At 40.9% G+C, this 22125-nt stretch overlaps 1 protein-coding gene across 3 annotated transcripts in view; it reads left to right on the forward strand.

The window, feature by feature from the left end:
* Positions 1–22125, forward strand: part of LOC309709937 (copine-8-like) — a 91834-nt gene that overhangs the window by 12523 nt on the left and 57186 nt on the right. For all 3 annotated transcript variants that reach the window (XM_082538931.1, XM_082538933.1, XM_082538932.1), the window contains exons 2-4: positions 6268–6308; positions 13298–13344; positions 14336–14439. In XM_082538931.1, coding sequence (XP_082395057.1) covers positions 6268–6308; positions 13298–13344; positions 14336–14439 — 192 coding nt within the window. The remainder of the gene's footprint in view (positions 1–6267; positions 6309–13297; positions 13345–14335; positions 14440–22125) is intronic.

The raw sequence follows: 22125 nt of genomic DNA on the forward strand, positions 1-22125 counted from the left end.
AGCTCTATAAAAATCTCACCTTTTATTTTGCTCCTTCTATGATCCACCGCACTCAAGTGTAGCTATGGCCCATAGGTTGTGCAAACAAACTCTGGGATCCTTAAGGATGGTCATTATAGAGGATTTATCATTCGTAGCAAGCAAAATATGCTTTGCTTGCTTTATAATAGCCATTAAAAATCTCCTTCTGTAACAATAGGAGCTTAAAGTGAAAGTGTTGTGAGACTTACTAATCTTTAGTTTGTAAAAAGCGTTCTCTTTAGTGGTAGCTCAACATTTAAAATATTAATAATGAAGCACACAACAAGGGAATTTTGTACCAGAAGAGCTTTTTTTAAAGGCATTAATTTCATTTATAACCCTATTACTATATAATAACTAATAATCGTTTGACTTTTGAACATAACAAGAAATCGGACTTTTGTCCCCAGTTGCCTGCACTGAAAACATATGAAGAAGAAATCGTTTCATAGCAAGGATAAGAGGAATGTCATTGTTCCAAAGCATTGTATGTTCACCTGAGGGGAATTTTCCTCTTATATGATTTAACATCAGAAGAAGAAGAGGATGGATGGAACTTTGTAGTTCACATAAATATTTAAACTATGACAATGCAACACCATAGTTACAGTTTCAAATTTTACATAATTTCTTTAACACCTATTATTGTAATTATGTCATACAACTAACACAGACTACTCAAATTGTGGCTTCTTTTCGTAAAGCAGGACTCTCGTGGTTCATTATTGGGTGAACATCAGTTTCCCTTGAAGATACAAACCCCCCTCCCACTCAGAATCTGAGAAAATCGTTCATAGTTAAGAGAGTTTCTCAGGTGTTTCAAGGCTAAACTGATCAAACCAGCCGAGTAATCTCTGTAGCTTCGATTGACTGTATTGATCTGGAGTTATCCTCCTAGCAGCTTGTGCTGTTGGTTACAGCATCTTTCGTGGGAACTTCTTCATTAACTGATGTTACGGCTCTGCAGACGACTGCTGCTGCTCCGAACAACACTCCACACTCTTGGAAGGCAGATGTCAAGCTCGTGTGCTTGCGTGAGGTTACGCTGTAAAAGTAACCACCCACTCCGCAGTTGCATGGTATCTGACTTTAAGACAGGGGTCGGCAACCCTAGGCATGCGTGCCACAGCTGGCACGCGAAGGGTTAACTGATGGCACGACCATAGCCGGACTGGCCATCCGGCATTTGCTCGGTGGGCCGATGGTGATTTTTCGTTTTTATGGGCCGATGATTTTTTTATTTTTTTTGTAACGGTATAAACAATGAAAGGTGGTGGATTGGCCAGATGCTGGCTGATGTGTAAAAATAACTCAGTTATTTGGTGGTGGCTGTGGCGGAGCTTCCACAGATTCAGTAACATTAGCAAGTGGTGGAGGCCAGCAGGTGGATGAGAGAAAGGGGAGGCAGGAGGAGAGCCCCGAGGCAGCCGCCGAGTGTCAGGTGAACTGAACTTCAGGTAAGAAGTTATGACCTGCAGTCTGTCTGGGTCAGATATAAACCAAGTTTAGGTGGAGTTTATTTTCATGTTGCTGACTTTTTACCGTCAGTTACAATAACAAGTACTGCGTACTAGCTAGCATGACAGAGTTTCTATACAGCTGGGTGGGTGCTTTGATGTTATTGATAGTGAACTTTATTTTATTCATAAGGCTAATTATTAGAGTTGCCGACTGTCCTGGAAAAAACGGAATCGTCTGGTATTCAGAGAAAATATTACGTGTTTCATATTGAGCCGAAAAGGAACACAGTTTGTCCCGGACTTCAGCTACAATGAAAACGACACAAAGCTGGAGTTTTTCTGCATCTTTAAGCCGCACAGCTGCCTCTTCTTCTCTCATTCTCTCTCTCTCCCTCTCCTGTTGCTACTTCAATCATGAAACTGATCAATGATCAGCTGATCGGCTTTTCTCTCTTGTTTGTTTATCGTCCACTTTGTGCCAGAAAGAGGAAACTGCCGGATGCTAAACAACAGCAGCACGTTTAAGCTTGATCAGCTGTTGTTAGAATTTATTTAATATTACTTTCTAGTATCAGCTGATGTTTGCTGGAGCCACAGCTGTAAAAGCTGCTGGTCATGATGTTGGTTTGGATATGTGATGAGAGGGAAACATGAAGATGAAACCAGGAGATGTCCTTACTGAATCATCAGAGCTGTGATGGAGAAACAGGTTTACCTTTTAAGTGACATGAATGAGTTGAAGGGAAGTTGTGAACTGTTTCTGAGAGACAAATAACACCAGGATCCTTTTCTAAGTAGCTGACAGCTGGTAACTGTGCAGGGGTGGGTCTAGCAAGATGTTGCCAGGGGTCCATGTAGGGCATTAACAGGGAAAGGGGGGCACAAAGAAATACTTTCTTATTCTCATTTAAAATGTCTGGTTTTTATTAAATAATTATCTGAAGCTTACAATCAAAGTTTTTATCTGACGTAAAATGTATAAAAATCATACATATACCGACAAGACTGTACATCACTGTCACAACAGCGTTTGTTTTCATTCAAAGGCTTTATGGCTTTAATACCTGGTGGGCCGGTCTCTAGTCAAAATGCCCGGGCCGATTTTTTGTCCCAGTTCAGCCCTGGGCACGACAATCTGAGAAGGTGCATTAAAAAATACATGGCCGCAAATGAGCAAATTCGCTCGCATACACATTAGTTGTGCCGCGACTTAATGACGGTATCTTAGCTAACAACCCCAACTGCCAGATTCAACTTGTAATTGGCTAAAAATCACTTCGCCTATCGGTGAGAAGGACGTTGTTAGCTTTCTACATTCCAACACTTCAGAAGCTTTCCGCTCAGCACAGCATCAGCACCACAGAAATACACGGATACATTCGTAGACTCGAGACAGAATTCACAATGCATTTTCAGGACTTTCAGGTGTATGGACCAATGTTTCTTTTCTGATCAAACCAGAAAGCTTTAATGAGCAGCTAGATTTGTCTCGCATTAACTGGCTGAGTTAATGCAACATTGAAGCAGCTGGAATCCACAGCTGTGCATGTTCATGGAGCTGCATTTTCACCTGCTGGACATCACTACCTGACAAGTTTAACTGTCTTCAGAACATTGCAGAGGCCTTATTGACAGTATCTCATGTTGTGACAGCCCTGTGGTCTCTCAAACTCTACGTGTACTTTTCTACTGAATTTGAGCAAGTTTTTATTTTGTTACTGTATCTGTTTATCATCTGTATCCTTAATATTAACCCCAAGAATCTTGTCGAAACTAAGGAACCATCATTTGAAGGTGAATAATAAGCAGATAAACTATCAGACTTTGTGGGAACGGGCTCTTCCTGAGGAGAGGAAGGTTTTCCACATTGCCCTGTGAACACTTTCACCATTTTATACGCTTTAAATATGGTAGAAATTGTTTACTTTGCTTTTAAAAAAAACCCCAACATCATTTGTGGTTAGAAATGCACGTGTGTCATTAGAAAAAGAATACTGGCTGAATTCCCCAGGCTAGCACTCTCACTGCTGAAGGAAAATTTAATCTCAGATGCTCTCAAAAGATGGAAGTCCCCCATCCCACCCGCACATGCAGGTATTTAAAGCTCCAGCTGCCATGTTTAGGTGCCTGTTACATAACTGGCGGGATTTCAAATGTAATTCTGGTGTTGAAGAGGGACTGCTAGCGTAAATGTTTGATGAACAACGATGCACTCTGTTTTGACCACCCAGACGTTTGCAAGGCTGCCTGTGCAGGAAAGGGCTTTTTAAAGAGTCCCCCCTCTCTCTGAGGGGCAGGTGGAAGCCCTCGGGTGTGTATGACTCATAGGGAGGTTACCGTATCCATAGAAGTGTGTGTATGTCTGCCTACACACACACACACACACACACACACACACACACACACACACACACACACACACACACACACACACACACACACACACACACCACTTGGTGCTGTCTTTAGACTCTTGAGACACTCTGTTTTTTTCTGCTGCTTTTTTTTCTTCACTGCATCTTGTTTCCTGCCTCCACGCGTACTCCTCTGGGAGACAATCGGGTATACTATCCTCTTTATTGGACATTTATCTCATTTGGCAGGTGAAGTTGCCCACTTCTCACTCCTACGCAATCTTCCAGACTATCTGCCAGTCATAAAATACATCCCCGATATGACTAGGCTCGGTTCCATCGCTTATTGTCATTTATTTAACATCTCAAAGCTCTCAAAGGGCCAGTGGGCATGCCCTGACAGAGAAGCAGCAGAGCGTAGCGTTTTACCATCTGGGTAGCAGTGGGATTAGCACAACACGAGTGCCTGATCTAGATACATCACTAGCCATCAATGGCTTCAAGTCACTCGCTGCTTGTCACACAGGACAGGATGGGCGACTGAGTGCTTACCCTGCAGCTAGCCCTTCAACTTTTGTTCCCTGTGAGCCGTGCACAATATGGACAAAGTCGTGCTGCTGTGATTATCACAGTTTAAATTCATACACCACACAGCCTTCTTTTAAAGAGTCTAAATCTGATTTTTGTTTCTTACGCACACGTTACAGTTGACCTCAGCAATCATGCTATGACTCAGTTCAGCTTTAGTTCTTGTCAGTAATAATAGATTTCAGTGATGACCATTTCATAGTGGATCATGACCTCAAAAGCCTGTTAAAAACTTCTTTTTTTTTCTTTTCACAGCCTGAGACAGCACAAACGCTTGAGCTCATCATCCTTTTAAATCTGTCTGTAGGTGTGACTTGTTTTGTATTTATTTTTGTCTCCTATTGTATATTTGCCAGTCCCCACACTTTAGAAATGTGTAGTATTTCATTGCTCTAATTCTCTGCTAATTACAAGCTATTATTGATTTTTAAACTATGTTTTTCTTTTAAAATGCAGATAACATAATCCCATCCAACAAACCCGGTTGTTTGCTATAGACAAAAGTGTTAATCTGTCTGTGTCTCTTTGTTACACTGACTCTTGGTTTTAGATTGTACATTTGTGGGTTTTTTTCTTCTGATCATGCGAGTATTGAGCCCACATTATGCAAAAAATTGTCCAGTTTGAGAATAGAGTCGAAATTTTGAGATCAAACTCAAAAGGTTTTTCTGCAAATAAATTCAATATACCAAAAAGTCGAAATGTGGGGATCAAGTTGTTGTTCCCACGGCTGTTATACTCTCTGTGAAATGCTACAAAATACTTCAAATTTGGTTTTAGTAATAAGGAAATATTTCTCTTTTGTGCAAAGTCAGAAATGCTTTGATGCGACGATTACAGCCTCATGCCGTAAAGATGCAGTATGTTGTATCACAACACGCAGTAAGAGAGCTCTACACAAAGACTTTTGCATAATAACTTGACTTTATTCTGAAAATATTGTTCATAAAAAGCCAAGTAAACTTACGCATTACCAAGAATCTGAGTTACATTTAGTGCAAGACACTGGAAACTGGGTGGTGCTGTAAAATACTGTTGACCAGGCTACTCGTACTATTTAGCCTTTCTGGTTTGCTCAATGAAAGCTTTATGAAGTTCTAATGTAACATTTGGCAGGAGTACAAGCTGAGGGAATAAGCGAAGGGTTTGTTTTAGCCCCTTGGGTTGTTGTTGGACTTCTGACTACCTCCTCCTGAGACCTCAGGGCACTGTGAAGCAACTGACACACAGTTAAAACCACAAATGCTCCACCTCTGCTGACGTAACACGCCAGGTCTCCCTATCCTTATTCTGAGCTCGAGCTGCTTCTTGATTTCCTCATACACAGGTCTTAGGCATCTGCAACTTGTCATCTTCATTTGAATATTTAATTCCTTCAGAGCTGTCTTACTGTGGGATATCTCAGAAGCGCCGAGCATCTGCTTCATGATGGAGCTCTTCGGTGCATTTATCCGTGCCCGTGCAGTGCTGGGAATGTCATGTAAATTTGATGGCAGCTTCCACAGTTGCTTCTGGCACTCCGGGAGAGTGCAAAAAAGTGAAAAATGCATCTTCTTTTCTGCTGCTTTTCCTGTATGTTTAAAATATAAATGGGCTGCACTTCAAGCTTGATTTGTACTGCTGCAGTGTGACTGGGTGAAATGGCTTTTGTTAATCAAGTCGTCGGAGGATTCTGAGAAAACCAGTTGTCGGGGTCAGAATGGGAGCTAATTAAGGAAAATTTAATGATGTAATAAATTTGTAGTTGCTCTTTATTTGTTGAAGTAGGACAGCTGAGTAATTAATTTTTTACGTTAATGGAAGTCTTTGTTTTCTTTCTCTCTCTGTCTTTCTCTTTTCTTTAGGAACCTGCTGGATAGAGACACGTTCTCCAAGTCAGATCCAAGTAAGCTTGTCTCTTATCACTCTCTCTGTGACACACATGTGCACACAAACAGATCAGTGCAACAGCTCCCAGTAGACCTAACACAAATCCACAGACACATATATATACGCACTCTCTCATGCACGTGTACAGGTGGATTTTAAATTCTACAGGCAAACAGACACAACCGCAGACAAACATCCACCACATGCAGGCAGATTTGGTACTGTGCAAACACAGCTTGCATGCACTACACATGGACACACACACTCTGCCTCGCCTGTGTGAATCAGTAGACATTTGCATATGTCAGGGGTCGTATTCGTCACTGTTCTCTGCTCCCAGTGTGAGTGAGGGGAACCAGATCATCTTCACACACAAACCAGCCGCTTCCCTCCTACAGATTAAACGGCACACATACACACTCCTCACTCACTTGATAGCAGGGGTTCAATTTGGCAACTGGTCCAGTGGTTTTTAAAGGCCCAGTGTGCAATCCAACAGCAATTTGCCTCAGTAGACGGACATTAAGAGCAGGATGAGAAGTCCATTTATTAAAAAAAAATTTTAATAAATGGACTTCTCATTTCAAAGAAGGGTTTTATGTTTAGGCAAACTGTTAACACACAGGCTCTCTATCAGAACTTCATTCTTTTCTGTTACTGATTGAAATGAATTGTCACATCAACACCAGTGAAAACAAGATAACCAAACAGACACACTGCTTCAAAAATGGAAATTAATGTTGGTGGTATTTGTTCTTCATATCTCATACACTGCCACATTTGAACCCAGAGTCCTTCTATGGTGCATTTATAATATTAACGAATAGCAGGAATACAGGCATCATCTTCAGATGTACCTATAGAATTTTTAATTGGGGGAAAAACAGGCTTGGTTTTCTTAAATAAGTACTGCAGTGCATTTTTGTTATTTAGAGAAGACGAGCAATGTTGGTACAATTGCATCTTCCTATTTTGAAGTTTGGTGGGGGGGGCTAAAACTATTGTTATATCAAGAAAATCAAAGCAATTCCTGTAAAATTTGGGGAAAACAAACAAAAGGAAGATATGAGCAAATGCTGGTTTGACCCTTCAATAAGCTTGTCTACATAGGGTTAGAGACCACAGGGTTAGATACCAGTCGGCAACCCCCAGCACAACCCAGTATCGTGGCCCACCGGCATGCAGAATCTGCATCAAGCTGCAGTACCAGCAGCGGTGAATGTTTTATGTTAAGTCAATATGAAAATAATGGCAGGAAAACATAAGAGACGATTAAGCCAGGTGGTTAAAATGTAAATATTAACCACAAGCATAATCGTTTGTGGCACAGAAGGACCCTGGAACCTACTTCATACTTTCCTTAGTCACGGCTGCTTGGCTATTGTTCCAATCTTGCTCTAAAAAATTTAAAAAAAAAAAGATTTCTCTTACTTTTTTATTTTTTCTATCAATTGATATCAGTATCAATTTTCCTCTGTATCAACTGGCACTGGTATCAAGTTTGAAATTCTTGTATTGTGACATCCTTGATAGGGGACGAATGGGGTTGTTGCTGTGAAAAGTGAATCCAAAGAGGAAGCACCTTAAATTTGGATTCTTTGTAACGGCTAGCTAGAGGTGACACCTCTGTTTTCAAAAAGAAGTCAGATTGCACAGAAGTCCAAGGAACAGACCAGTTTGGTTCCCTTGATCTCAGTCGAAGCTTGATGGTCTCATTCACTAGTTCCAAGTCTCCTTAAATATAACGTTTGTTTTTTAAATGATGTCTAATTTTAAAATCAAATACACAAGCAGAGTATGATTTAAGGCATTTCTGCTTTGACTGACAGTTGGATTAACAAATATGCATTTAATGACATTTACAAATCATCAAATGCAGATGGCAATGACTTGTTGATGATTGTTGTGATGGCCCATAATGGAAAGAATTGACAATATGTGATTCTAAACAATATCTGAGAAACTCAATAGCTTTGTTTGTCCTAAACACTGTGTACAGATCCTCTCATAGACAGACACACGTGCTCAGACAGGCTTAGGGATTGTAATGCATTTCCTTGTTGTTTTCATCTGTCATTCCTACTTTGTTTTCACCAGCAAACTGTGACACTCATGCCTGTTAACAGCCCGCTAAAAATAACCATGATTGAAGAAAAAAAAAAAAAAACCTCCACATTTACATGACATCTTAAAAGTTAAAATCATTTTTTAACTTCTGATCATCCGTGGTTTGTTTGTCCTTCGTTTCTTTAGCTGAATTTCCTAAATATTAGCACTTTAGCACCTGAGCACTGCACAGCAAGCACTAGCATTTCTCCTTGGTTGGTGGTGTGTGAACCCATAATTGATGAGCTTCCAGAATTGCGGATTGGACCTTTAAATGTCAGATAGTGAGAAAGGAGGATGAGCATCCCTGCGTTTATGCAAGGAGGCACTTGTGCTGCGTCCATGTCTCTGCTCTGCTGACAGCACTGGCCCCAGTCACACAGCATTAGACCGCATCGGCAGAGCCACGCTCACACTCACATGCACACACAAAAGCGCACACATCCAGGGCCTCGGGCAAGCTCACGTACCATATTCATATTAGCTCATAAAACTGAACAACGGTCCAGTGTTTCTCTTTGGTGCATGCTTGTGTGCTTTTATGTGTGTTTGTGTTTTAGCAATTGTTCCCGCGGTGGGTGGATGTGCTTTGATCACACTGTTTCGACAATTGGGAAAAGCCCATTAAGAAGACGGGAACATTATCAAACTGTTTACGTTAAAAAAAGTCGCATTTGTGGTGCCTTTGTCAATCTCTTCCCCCCCTTAATTAAGGAAGAGTTAAAAGTACTGATGGTGAGGACGTATTGTGTACGGGTGTATGATCAATGGCTTTTTTTTCTCTGCACATTCACATGGAGACCATGTGTCATCCGGTCCTTCATAGCAAGATTAAAGGATGACAGTATATTCAACCAGCTGAGCCCTAGCGCACTGCACTCTGTACACTATGCAACTTATACAGACTCCAGACTGACAGACTGCCAAAACACAGCAAGTTTGAACACTTCTGCAGCCACACAGGAGGCGGGAATAAATTAGGACATGTTTTTTTTAAGTTTGTACTCAAATTCAGTGTGAAATTTGTGAGGTGGGGAAAATAAACCCATAAAATCTACAAAACATTATTAATAGCTTATCTTGATCTTGACTCGACTCCAGGTCTATTCTAAACGATTAAATGTCAGTTTTGTGGTGGGTGGGACTTTATCAGCAAATCAACCTAACCTGATGTTGCAGGAAGATTTCTAAATCTTCATTTGAAGCTAACAAAACAAAGATTTTCACTAACGGCCACGAATGCTAATGAATACATGATTGCACTAGTCATGATATATCATCAGTTGATGACAGCTAATGCATTCACTTAGGCATAAATTTACAATTAATTAATGCTATAGTTAATTATAACGCAAGCCGTCTCAGTGGAAGGTGTTCCTTTAATAATCAGATGTCACAAAAATAAGTCTCTGGTCTGTCTGATTGTGGTTTTTTTCTGTTATTTTTTTCCTGAGAGGACCTTTCTGTTTTTAATCTTTTATAAATAGCAGCCTCAGACGTATTTATTTCCATCTTCACCCTTAATGCTTGATGATATCAAGAAAGTATCAGAAACTGCAAATTAATAAATATGTATACCTTCATTATATACAAATAACTGTTTATTTTACTGTATTTCATCTTATCTGTATTATGAACCTTTGAATTTAAGAGCTGTTGGTGCAAGTGAACCTCTTACAGAGTTTATATAGCTGATATATGCTTTACTTAGGTAGGTAAACTCACTGAGACCAAGTTCTCATTTGCAAGAGAGACCTGACTCAGCACATGAAATGAGAAGAGGAAATGTAGCTGTAAGCAGTGATCAGAGGGCCGACTGCATACTCCCTATCATTTTCCATGTGGGGAAAAAAGATGAAAGAAAGAAAGAGGCATATTTAAAAAAAAATGAGGATTACAATAATACTGGTCTGTGCGAATCCTGTTTGTTTCCTGAGCTTCTGGTGACTTGACTCATTTTCATTCTTGATAACATAGAGCCGTTAATAGAGTGCCACTGTTTCTATCTAGTTGTTGGTTGACTTTTGTCAGAGTCAAGAAAAACTTTTTTAGACACAAATAATCATGTTATCTTGTTAAATAGAGACTTCATGCTAATATTGCAGTTGGGCTGAACTCCATCTTTCTCTAGCATTAATGTTTTTGTTTAATTATTAGCCGTTAGCCAGTATATAATATTGCTAATAGTTAAACCACTAACAGTAAAACGGGAGCTGTAGTGGCCCTCAACGAATTTCTTATAAAAACTGGGGCATCAGTCCTTAACATGCTTTGCCGAGTTTGTTGCGCTGCTGTTTATGTGTTCAGCTGCTAGTGAGGGGAGGGGCTGTGTCCCCGCCTGTCTGCAGCAGTACTGTGTGGAGTTGTGTGTCAGCTGAAGGCATATCAAATAAAATAAAATTGATTAAATAAAATATTCTGTGTTGGTGTTGGTTTTGTGACATACCAATTGGAGACTTGTCAGGAGCTAGGCCTACCTTAATGCATAAACTGTTTCGTTGTTCTCTTTGAATCTAATGGAGAAAATACATTATATTTTCAAAGTGATGTTTTTAAGAGTTTTAAGTAGCGATTGAGCTTTCATCATTAGAAAAGCATTAACTGACGTCAAAAAGCAACTGAGGGTGGTTTAACGACTTCTGTGGAACCAACCAAACAGTGAAGCTTCCCCCTGCTGGCCGTTAGCAGGAATGCCAGTTAACGGCACTTTCACATCGGCTTCATTTTTCAGACCCGGACACAACATCCAACTTTTTATATACAGTCTGCATTTTTAAAATTCTGTGGTAATGCTCCTTTACTTGGTCAACCTCATCACCATGTCAGTACACAAAGCAGTTGCTGAGGTATGACCTCATTTTCAGTTTCATAGCTTTGCTGTTGGAATTGAAAACGTATCCATAACTTAAGTGCTTTGTCAGCATTAGTATTCCACCATTCAACTATTCACTCTTCAAACAAATTTACAAGTGTGTGAGCTCAGAGTTTTTATGCGCTGGTAGATGACAGGTGGGTGTAAGTACAGTATTGGCTGCTCGAATCCAAATGATATGTCATGTTATTGCTACACGATTGCCTCGCTCTCTTCCCACAAGTGGTCACTCATCAAAACACACTCAAGACTCCTTTGGATGAAGATCCTCAAATGTCAAAAGGAGGACTTTCCTGCATTCAAACTAGGGCTGAACGATTATGGAAAATAATCTAATTGCAATTTTTTGCCCCAATATTGCGATGCGATATGCGATTATTTTTTAAGGTCTTTGTCTTCTGTATTATTAAACAAAGACAAGCAATACATCATATAGTATGGCCAATACTATATTACATTAATTTTAAACTGTTCTTTCCTGGAAGACAGACCTCTGTTATGATGACATGAGGTGATGCATGAATTGATGACTGACATTTTTATTTAACTTCTTCAATCACAACAGTATATTTGAACATACACAATAGTTTATTTTTAGCTTACAAACATCTGAGCATAAAGTGCTGGCAAGGAACCCTGGTGTAAACATTAAAATGAAAGTCAGTACAATGTGCAGATTGCAGAAATATACATAAAAAAAATCAGTGGCTTTACCACACTCAGTTTTTCGACATCTGTGAACTACTAGACAGTCATTCAATTAAAAAATAATATTAAATAAATAAAACGAATAAATAAAAAATACACACATCTTACTGATCTCTGCAGTCAGTAACATTACACATAAAGTGCAAACATAATAGCAATTGTATAAACACACACACAAACACGCCTTTAAAATTTAAAGGCGTGAAATTGGACGGTCTAGCCTTCTGATTAGCGTCACCGCTGTCTCGGTGGAGTTTAATAAACTCGGCCGTCTGCTTCTTGCTATCTAAAATATAACCAGACACTGGTGTAAATTCTCGACTGTCTCATACTTCTGTTTAATAAGTTTTCTGTTTGACGTTTAGTCAGCTGTGTGAAAACCAAGGAGGAACCCACCCGGGGGATTAATAAAGTTTTATTTTATCTAATCTAATAACTTTAATCTCAGCCAAACCGATTTACTCACGAACAAACAAAACACTGAAAAAAGCCCAACAATAACATTTTTAGGTTGTCTAAGTGACTTATATATTACGTTTAACCCGAGCAGCGAAACTCCGCGGTGATCTGAAAATGATGTGCCGGGAGTTGTGCCGTTCTCGGCCGCATCAGTAACCCTCGAGCTCCCGGCTAGCTGTCGAGCTGGTGGGTAGCAGACGCCTCTGAAAACGTCGAAGCACTTTTGCAAATATGGGATATCTTGATAAACCGAGCAGATATTTGATGTTTACACAACTACTTTCTCGCCTGAAAATATGTTAAAAGTTTATTTTGTGACCCAGAAAGATTAGTATGAGTAATTTTAAAACTTAGTAGCGGCCGCCATTGCTGGAAACTGGAGTTTGGCTGGGCCGCGCTATGAATTCTGGGATATGGTAGTAATTTGGACAGCCTTCGGCACGTCGCTGTGACGTAATCGGTCTACAAATGCGGCCTCAGGAGGATGCAGCCCATGAATTTGGACATGTCCAGAGTATAATCGCAGCCTTTGCGGTTAGAAAATTGCACTTGATCATGTCGCGATATTATCGCAAATGCGATATATCGTTCAGCCCTAATTCAAACACTCACCACTCCCAGCACCATCATCCTCATCCTCCTCTTCCCTCCTTCCTCTTCTCCTCTCTGAAATATCACCATGCTACAAGGCAAAAGTTCGAGTGACATTTAATTAGGGAGTTTTCCTCTCATGCTGGGGTCCAGAGGGGCGGACTAGCTCTCAGCTGACATCTTAGCATTGTTTTGTTCAGTGTTAAATACCCTTCAGTCAATCTGACTGTCTCCTGTCTCTTTTCCCCTCCCTGCTTCTAATTCAACAGTTTGTGTCCTGTACACTCAAGGAATAGCCAACAAGGAATGGAGAGAGGTGAGTACAGCGGTGGGATTGTGAAGGCATTGTGTATAAATGGCAGCAGTGCAGCTTTTCAGTGAGTCACGCTAAAGCCGTTTAAATCCTTTTTTTTTTCAAGTTTGCCTGTGGGCCATTTGTTGAATGATGAAACAATTGCTAGTAATGGTGTTTTTGGGACATTTGTGTTAGTTTGAATTGACCAAATTTAACCAAGCTCATTCTGTTCTTGTGCTTTCTTGTGTTAATGATAGAATCTTAACAGTTATGTGCAGACATTTCTTTTTGGAAAGCATGAAAATGTTTAATTATGTTGCTGTCATTTGGTGCGCATCCATATTTATCCATTTGTGTAATTAAACTAGCTTAGCGAGTGCTATGTGGGCTAGAGATCTTTACAGGCCATCTTTCAGGTGTCAGTGAGACCATGGCCTGATTTGGACTAATGCAATAAATCTATGCTGTAACTTTCCACATAACTTGAGATGCACTTCTCGAGAAATGTAACTACATGTCGGGTCGACGTTCAGTCTGCGACGACTGAATTACTTGTGCATGGGTCATAAAATTGTCTTTGCTACTATAAGATGAGACTATAAATATGAGTAAGGTTATGTTGCTGTGCTCCATCATTGCATGGAGATATTCCCGTGACAGTTAAGGAGAAAGGCACAGTTTCGGGAAACACTAATATGATTCCATTCACAAAACGTCTTCTTATCCCAAGTCAAATAGCACACACAATATCTCATGTGACCAAGTTAGAGTTCCTGGTGAATAAATGAATGAACAAGAAAGCAGTTTTTAAAGGAGTGGCACATGTTGTGTATGTGCTGAAGGGGAAATTTAAATATTACTATAATTAGCCTAGTTTCATGAAAAAGTGTCTGACATGAAGCTGGTGTGCTTATATGCTGTATGATTCAGATTGTCAGTTGTCAATGTCAGTGTGTCCCGCCCCCTTATTGCTCCCAGTAATAAAATATCACCTCTGTCATTTCCCTTCTAGTTTGGTAGGACAGAAGTCATCGACAACACCCTCAACCCCGACTTTGTCCGCAAGTTCATCCTTGACTATTTCTTCGAGGAGAGACAGAATCTACGCTTTGACCTGTAAGTTAACAGCTGACTTATCCGTGCTAATGTGTGCGCGCGTGTGTTTGTTATTGTGTACTAGCGTGTGTTGCGCAGACACGGGTGCTGCTCTGTGTGAGGCGAAGTTGAGTTAGGACTGAAATATTCATGGCTTGCGCTGAGGGAGATGTACGTCTTCTCTCTTCTAAATAAAAGACAAGTTTTCGTGCCACTTTTTCACCAGCGTTTTCATTTTGAACTCATCCCATTTGTTCATTGCTTTGTGACAAAATAGGGCCAGATGGCCACGGTGAATCACACATTTTTTGATGTCTATGATTCGCTTGTTGTTGGTTATTTCATCTTGGGTTCTACTAAAAAGACAAGTTTGTCATAGAGATATTTTAAGAGCGTCAACATACCACATCTGCCTTTTTTTTTTTTTAAGCCCCAGCCTTATTTTTCTAAATGTGAAGTTCTGTGTGGTGTGCATAAAAGCCCTTATGAGAGTAACAAATGACCTCCTTTTAACAGCAGATGCAGAAGATTGCTCGGTCCTAATCCTTTTAGACCTAAGTGCATCGTTTTACACAGTTGATCATACAATTTTAATTGACTGCCTTAAGCACTGGGCGGGTATCTCTGGGTCAGTGCAGAGTTTCTTGCCGCTCACATAGAAGTTGTTATGCTAAAGGAGCTGATTTTTCCATCTGCCACATCAGAAAACAACCGACACCTTCCCTCAAGACCCCCTCCTGTTCTTTCCCCCTCCCACCTTTCCTGCATGTAATTTTGCACTCTTTGCAGACATAATTTGTACGCTCATTAAAATTCAGAATATTTCCTGGTGTGTGAGTTTGTGTCACAACAGGCAACACACAAATTTGACGAACACATTAATATTTTTTTAGTCCAGAGTTTTGATCTAAAAACATCGGCTCACTTTATGGCAACACTTTGAGGCCATGCTGTAGTTTTGACTCGCTGACTTTAGAGATCACACTAAACCTTCTACAAATCTTTTATAAATACATACTCCTGGGTTGGCTGTAGCTCAGGAGGTAGAGCAGGTCACCTACCGGTACTGATCGGGAGGTTGGAGGTTTGAGCCCAAGCTCCTCCAGTCTGCATGCCAAGTATCCTTGGGCAAGATACTAACCCCAAGTTGCTCTCCGTATGAATGTGTGTGAGTGTAGTTAGAAAGCACTCAGTATAGAGGTAGTGCTTGTGATAATGGGTGTGACTGGGTGAATGTGGTGTGTTGTATAGAGCGCTTTGAGTAGTCCGTTTTGAGAGTAGAAAAGCGCTATATAAGAATCAGTCCATTTACCATTTACAATATGTAATAATAAATTACCAGTGGGAAAAAGCTGACCTCAGAGGAGTGAGTTGTGGTGGTGGTGGACTGATCTGCATTGGCACACTGCATTGGTGCGGGTGGACCACAATAAACCATTTAATAAGTTTAATCCAAAGGCTGTGCTTGTGCGCATGTGACTGACTATGAGTAGGCATTGCTAGTCTGTTGGTAGAAAAGAAGCTGATGAATAACTGTGATTGCGAAGCATGAATCACATGGCTAAAGCAGATCATCTCTTTAAAGATTAAAAATTGTGAAACTAAATATAAAAAACCCCAAACATTTAAATCATCGCATTTATCCCTGCTGAGGCTGTGTTTTCACTGAGAGCCTTGTGTCAGGTTTGTTTCTTTGTACCAGGCTGAGTTTCATCAAACTACTACGGCCACAGAAAGAAGCCGATACGATGTGGCTCTGGATCATTTTTCTTTAACGTTGTGCTGGCTGGGTATTGGCTCTAGTGGAGATCTGCACTTTCAGAGTGCCCCTCTTTCATCTGACTCCCTGTCAGCAAGATTAGAGAAAACCACCAAGCTAAATTTAACAAAACTTGACGGAGAGGTCGAGTGTAGGCAGAGGACAAAGCCATTAAATCAGGGTGTCGAATCATTTCATTTTGTCAACCGCACACAGCTCGATTGGCTCTCTAGTGGGCTGACCAGTAAAACCGCTGCAGAATGACCGATTGAAAACACCTCTGAAGTTTTGCCTTTGTTTTAGTGCAAAGAATTAAAAGTACATGTTGAAACATTTGCATTTAATGAAGTTTAAAAAAAGTACCCAGATGAACAGCCTAAGATGTTTCTAGAAAAAAGAGAGCTCAGTCCTTTTTTTCTCAGTCAGTCTTTTCACTTCTCCATTTCTATTGCTGTAAGTCAAAAACAGACATTTACACATCTCGGCTTAGCCACTTTACTTAAATGCGGTTTTATCTTTGTCAGTACGAGGCTGTAAAACTGATGGTTCGGACTCAGACTACCACTCTCCGAATACGAGGAGGGCCAGATTTGATCTGGTTCTGGTCCCTTTTTCTTTCACTTAATTGTGCTCTCTTTATATTTATGCATTTTTAAATGCACGTGGCTTTTTAAAAATGGTGTGGTACCACAGTATCTGGTAGAAAATACACAAAACAACACAAGGAAAATATAAAATATAGCTAGTACGTATGTCCCTCAAACAAATTTAATCAGTAGCTCAATGAACAAAAGAACAGTTTCCAAAATTTTCACAAGGCTGAGTTTTATTGAACACTTGTTTTACGTAAAGTTATTTCAGCTTAGTAAAATAGCTGGTGGACAATTGGCAGTTAGGCTTATTTGCATTATTGGCTATGAAGCCTGTGCAACAGTGTGAAAGTTGTCCTAGTTGGTTCATGAGGCATATTGACACTGACAGATTTTCTTATGAATTAGGAATCTGACAAAATCAAGCTGCTTATTATAGCTAATGGTATAACATGTACATGCTCTGTTATCCACACACATACTGTACATACATGCTGTATGCATCTCCAGCCGTGGTGTATGAAAATGAACAGAGAAATGGCATTAATAGACAAACTATCAAAGCAAGACTGCAGTGCATTTTTTTCCTATTGTGTTCAAGCCTCACACATCATCATTGTATTTTCCTGTGGTAGCTCATGAAATATGGAATGGCTCTTTTGTTTGTTCACTTGTTGGCCTGTCAGCATGGCCGCATGCTGCTCACAAGCTGTGGGAGGTTATAGTTAAGGTCAAGGAGGGATTCTGGGTGTGAGTTTGTGTGTAGATGCAAAGTGCTTGTGCAGGTAGTGTATTGTACTTTAAGTTGGTTAATGGTTTGTGTCAGACACTCTGGATTGTTTGAATACATTTAGTCATGTAGATATGCACTGTGTGTTCCACTTTGTTTGAGGTGTAAGTATTTATATGTGTGCGTTAGTGTTTTTTTTAAAGGGTACATGTTAAGAATATATGATGGGGCTGGGAGATGTATAGCTCTTTTATTCTTGTTAAAAATATTTACTGCTAAACAAAATTAAAGTAACACTTTGTAAAGACATCAGATCACAAAGGAAAGAAATATTATGCTGGATAGCTATACTGACATAGAGTGGGTAACAGTTTGGTAGAAATGAAAATGATCAGCCTACCGGCGGCTAAATTCAAAAACACCAAAAAATAAAAATGAAAAATGATGGACTAAAGCATAATGTCTCAGATATGTTCTATTGGATTTAAGTCAGGCAAGTGTGGGGGACAGTCAATGGTATCAGTTCCTTCATCCTCCAGGAACTGCCTGCATACTCTAGACCATAGGTGTCAAACTCTGGCTAATTACATTTGAGTCCATAAGAAAAGATTCATTCTTATATCTGGAGGAATTTTTTTTTTTTTCAATAAATATTAATGTAAGCCCGCGACTTTGTTCCAGTTTTGAATTTTGGCCCACTGTGTATTTGAGTTTGACATCCCTGCTCTAGACACATGAGGCCAGGCCTTGTTGTGCACCAGGAGGAACCCAGGACCCACTGTACTAGCGTAGGATTTCATCCATGGCAGGCAGTCAGGGTGCCGCTGCCTTGCCTGTAGAGGTCTGTGCATCCCTCCGGAGATATGCCTCCCCTGACCATCACTGAACCACCACCAAACCAATCATGCTGAACGATGTTACAGGCAGTATAATGCTCTCCATGGCTTCTCCAGACCCTTTCACGGCTGTCACGTGTGTTCAGGGTAAAATATATATATATATATATATATATATATATATATATATATATATATGGGGTGCAACGATACTCGTATCGATATTGAACCGTTCGATACAGTGCTTTCGGTTCGGTACGCATATGTATCGAACAATACAAAATTTGTAATTTATTTTATCAACTTTCCTTCTGACGATGCCGTCTGTGTTCCACTGAGCGTTCGACACAGACAGCATCATCAGAAGGAAGAGCGCAGGGCAAGCTAGCGAGACAGAAGTTAAGCTCTCCTTGCAATATGGCAAATTGAACCTTTCCCACCCTCATTCAGATCTGGCGTTTGGAATTATTTTGGTTTTCATGTGACGTATGACCCTGAAGGTAAGCGCGTCATGGACTAAAGTAAAACAGTATGTTGGATGTGCCACGCAATGCTCAATTACATGGGTGGGAACTAGTGTGTTAGCGCAGTTAGCTCGTTAACGTGTTGGCCGTCTAGCCCCACGTAGGGGTAGCTCGTTAACGGAGATTTGCCGTGTTGTGGCGTTAACGTCATTTCAACGAGATTAACGCTGACAGCACTAGTGGGAACACAACGAATATGACTGCACATTTACGCCGACATCATCCTAGTGCAAAGACAAGTGGAAGCAGACAAAAACAACAAGCATGCATGCTACAAACTTTACCCGAGTCATTTAGACAGCCGTTAGCACATGATTCTCCTTATGGGGACCTGATATGTTTAATATTGTGGCGAGCTCAGACAATGAGGAGACGGAGGTATCGTTTGGTCTTGCTTCCCGTGAGCTAGCCAGGGAGCACAGCCGTTTATTGACATCTGCAGAAGAACACTGCCGCTAGCTAACTGCTCAGCACGGCAACAGCACAGCAACAACAACACACAGGGCGCCCTCTGACCCCGGAAGGACACACCGTTGCAGCGAGAAGGCGTCACCCGTCACTATGGCAACATAAACAAAACATAACTGTACAAACAGAACCCCGAACAGCCCTGACCCGCTACATAGCCCCCACCTAAGGGGTCAGTCGTCCCCGATGACCCCATTACCCCACACAAAGTCCTGCAAATGTCCAGGTGCCTTCTTTTGGCGCACCGGCCGGTCACGACCGGCGGGGAAAAGTCACTAGGGTCAGAACATGGGGTGCCACCATCATCCCACTTCTGACACCAATGTGGCGAGCTCAGACAACGAGGAGACGGAGGTGTCGTTTGGTCTTGCTTCCCGTGAGCTAGCCAGGGAGCACAGCCGTTTATTGACATCTGCAGAAGAACACTGCCGCTAGCTAACTGCTCAGCACGGCAACCGCACAGCAACAGCAACAACAACACACAGGGCGCCCTCTGACCCCGGAAGGACACACCGTCGCAGCGAGAGGGCGTCACCCGTCACTATGGCAACATAAACAAAACATAACTGTATAAACAGAACCCCGAACAGCCCTGACCCGCTACAATATGCTGCTGAGAATATAGCCCAGAAGAAGCGTATAGTATAGCTTTTATTTTGGAAAGAGCCATTTCTCTGTAATAAACTCTCTTTTCCAAAGATGAGTGATTCCTCAATCAGATACAGGTGTTACCGCGCCAGATCCGCGGCCCCGAACCGTAGTAAGGAAACCTCTGGCAGTTACTTGAAGGTTCCGTAACTGACTCGTAGCCGGTGATGTGCCAAAAAGTGATTGTCTGCCAAAAACTGATTTCCGGTATTTGCCAAAAACTGATTGCTCGTATTTAAACTGGTATAAGTAACTTGTTGGCCTATAATATGTGAAACATATGTCAAATGCATCCCTCATGGATGACACAAAGTCATATTGAGCCACAAACAACATTCGTGTAACAAGGTAGAAGCCGCAATCAGTTTTTGGCAGCGACTTTTATAGAACCTTTATTTATGCAGTTAAAAAAAATCTCATTAACATTAAAAATGTCTTTTGTAAGAGTAAGACAGCAGAAATGGCAGCAAATATTACAATAGTTCTGTAAAAATATTGTAAGTGGGGAAAAAGGACCGGATTGGTTATAATGTGAGTACAATAACACAGAGTTATAAAGATACTTGAAAAAACAGATAATCTTTTAATTCTATACACGATACACAAAATTCACGGTTCGGTTCGGTTCGATACTTTGGTGTCACGGTTCGATATTTTTTCGATACAAAAAAATGTTCATGCCTTTTTAATTTGTCATTTATTAAAATTATAAATATATATTTTAACTCAAAAGTACAGTTTTTAAATTTAACCCTAACCCTTGTGCGCGTTTTTTATTTTGACAGCGAATGCGCACCTGCGGACCACTTATGTGCAGCCCTGGTTATATAGCTCGTCATATTGCAGCCACAGAAATTCTTTTGTCCATGAAACCATAAAGCTGCACTTTCTTTTTGCCTTATAGTCTGATTTGTTATAACTTCTCCGTTTTGCGGTAAGCTTTTCTTTGGCTGTCACTTCTTCACCCCGACCTGTCTTATTTGGCTCAGCAGAACTAAAATATATATACTGCTGCTTTTACACACGGACTCACATAAGCTCAGCGATTCTCTGCGCGATCAACCTCTCACATGTTTAAGCTGCGGGAGATTTCACTTGTCATGTTTGCATAGTAAGCTAACGATTAATAAGACGATGTCAGAGGAATTGGTGCACAAATTATCATCACTCACAGATCAGTGCTGTCGCTCTCTATACACCGTTCGCACGATTGCAAAGTGAAAGCAAAAAAACAAGCGCAAATTCAAACGCGATTTCAATATGTCACATATTGACAGTGGCTCACCCAATGACATAATTACCCAGCTACATTTCTGAAAGAATGCAAAAGCATTGACATATATTTTTCCTTCCTACAATAGCCCGACGGGCAGGGTAGCCCGTCTGAAAAAAATCGCTAGCCCCAGGACGTTGGGCTAGCGATTTTGCGAGCCCTGTATCTGATTGAGGAATCACTCATCTTTGGAAAAGAGAGTTTATTACAGAGAAATGTCTCTTTCCAAAATAAAAGCTATACTATCCGCTTCTTCTGGGCTATATTCTCAGCAGCATAAGGAGAATCATGTGCTAACAGCTGTCTAAATGACTCGGCTAAAGTTAGTAGCATGCTTGTTGTTTTTGTCTTTGCACTAGGATGATGTCGGCGTAAATGTGCAGTCATATTCGTTGTGTTCCCACTAGTGCTTTCAGGTTAATCTCGTTGAAATGACCTTAACGCCACAACACGGCAAATCTCCGTTAACGAGCTACCGCCGATCGCCCCGTGCATGGGGCTAGACGGCCAACACGTTAACGAGCTAACTGCGCTAACACACTAGCTCCCACCCATGTAATTGAGCATTGCATGGCACATCCAACATACTGTTTTACTTTAGTCCATGACTCGCTTACCTTCAGGGTCATACGTCACATGAAAACCAAAATAATTCCAAACACCAGATCTGAATGAGGGTGGGGGAGGTGCCCTGCGCTCTTCCTTCTGACTATGCTGTCTGTGTTGAGCGCTCAGTGGATCTGCGCTCGACAGTGCAGCCTAGGCGGAGTAGTCGAACGCAGATTCACTGAGCGCTCAACACAGACAGCATCGTCAGAAGGAAAGTTGATAAAATAAATTACAAATGTTGTATTGTTCGATACATATGCGTACCGAACC

The sequence above is a fragment of the Aulonocara stuartgranti genome, assembly GCF_965226115.1.
Source record: "Aulonocara stuartgranti genome assembly, chromosome: 7".
Classification (NCBI taxonomy): Eukaryota; Metazoa; Chordata; class Actinopteri; order Cichliformes; family Cichlidae; genus Aulonocara; species Aulonocara stuartgranti.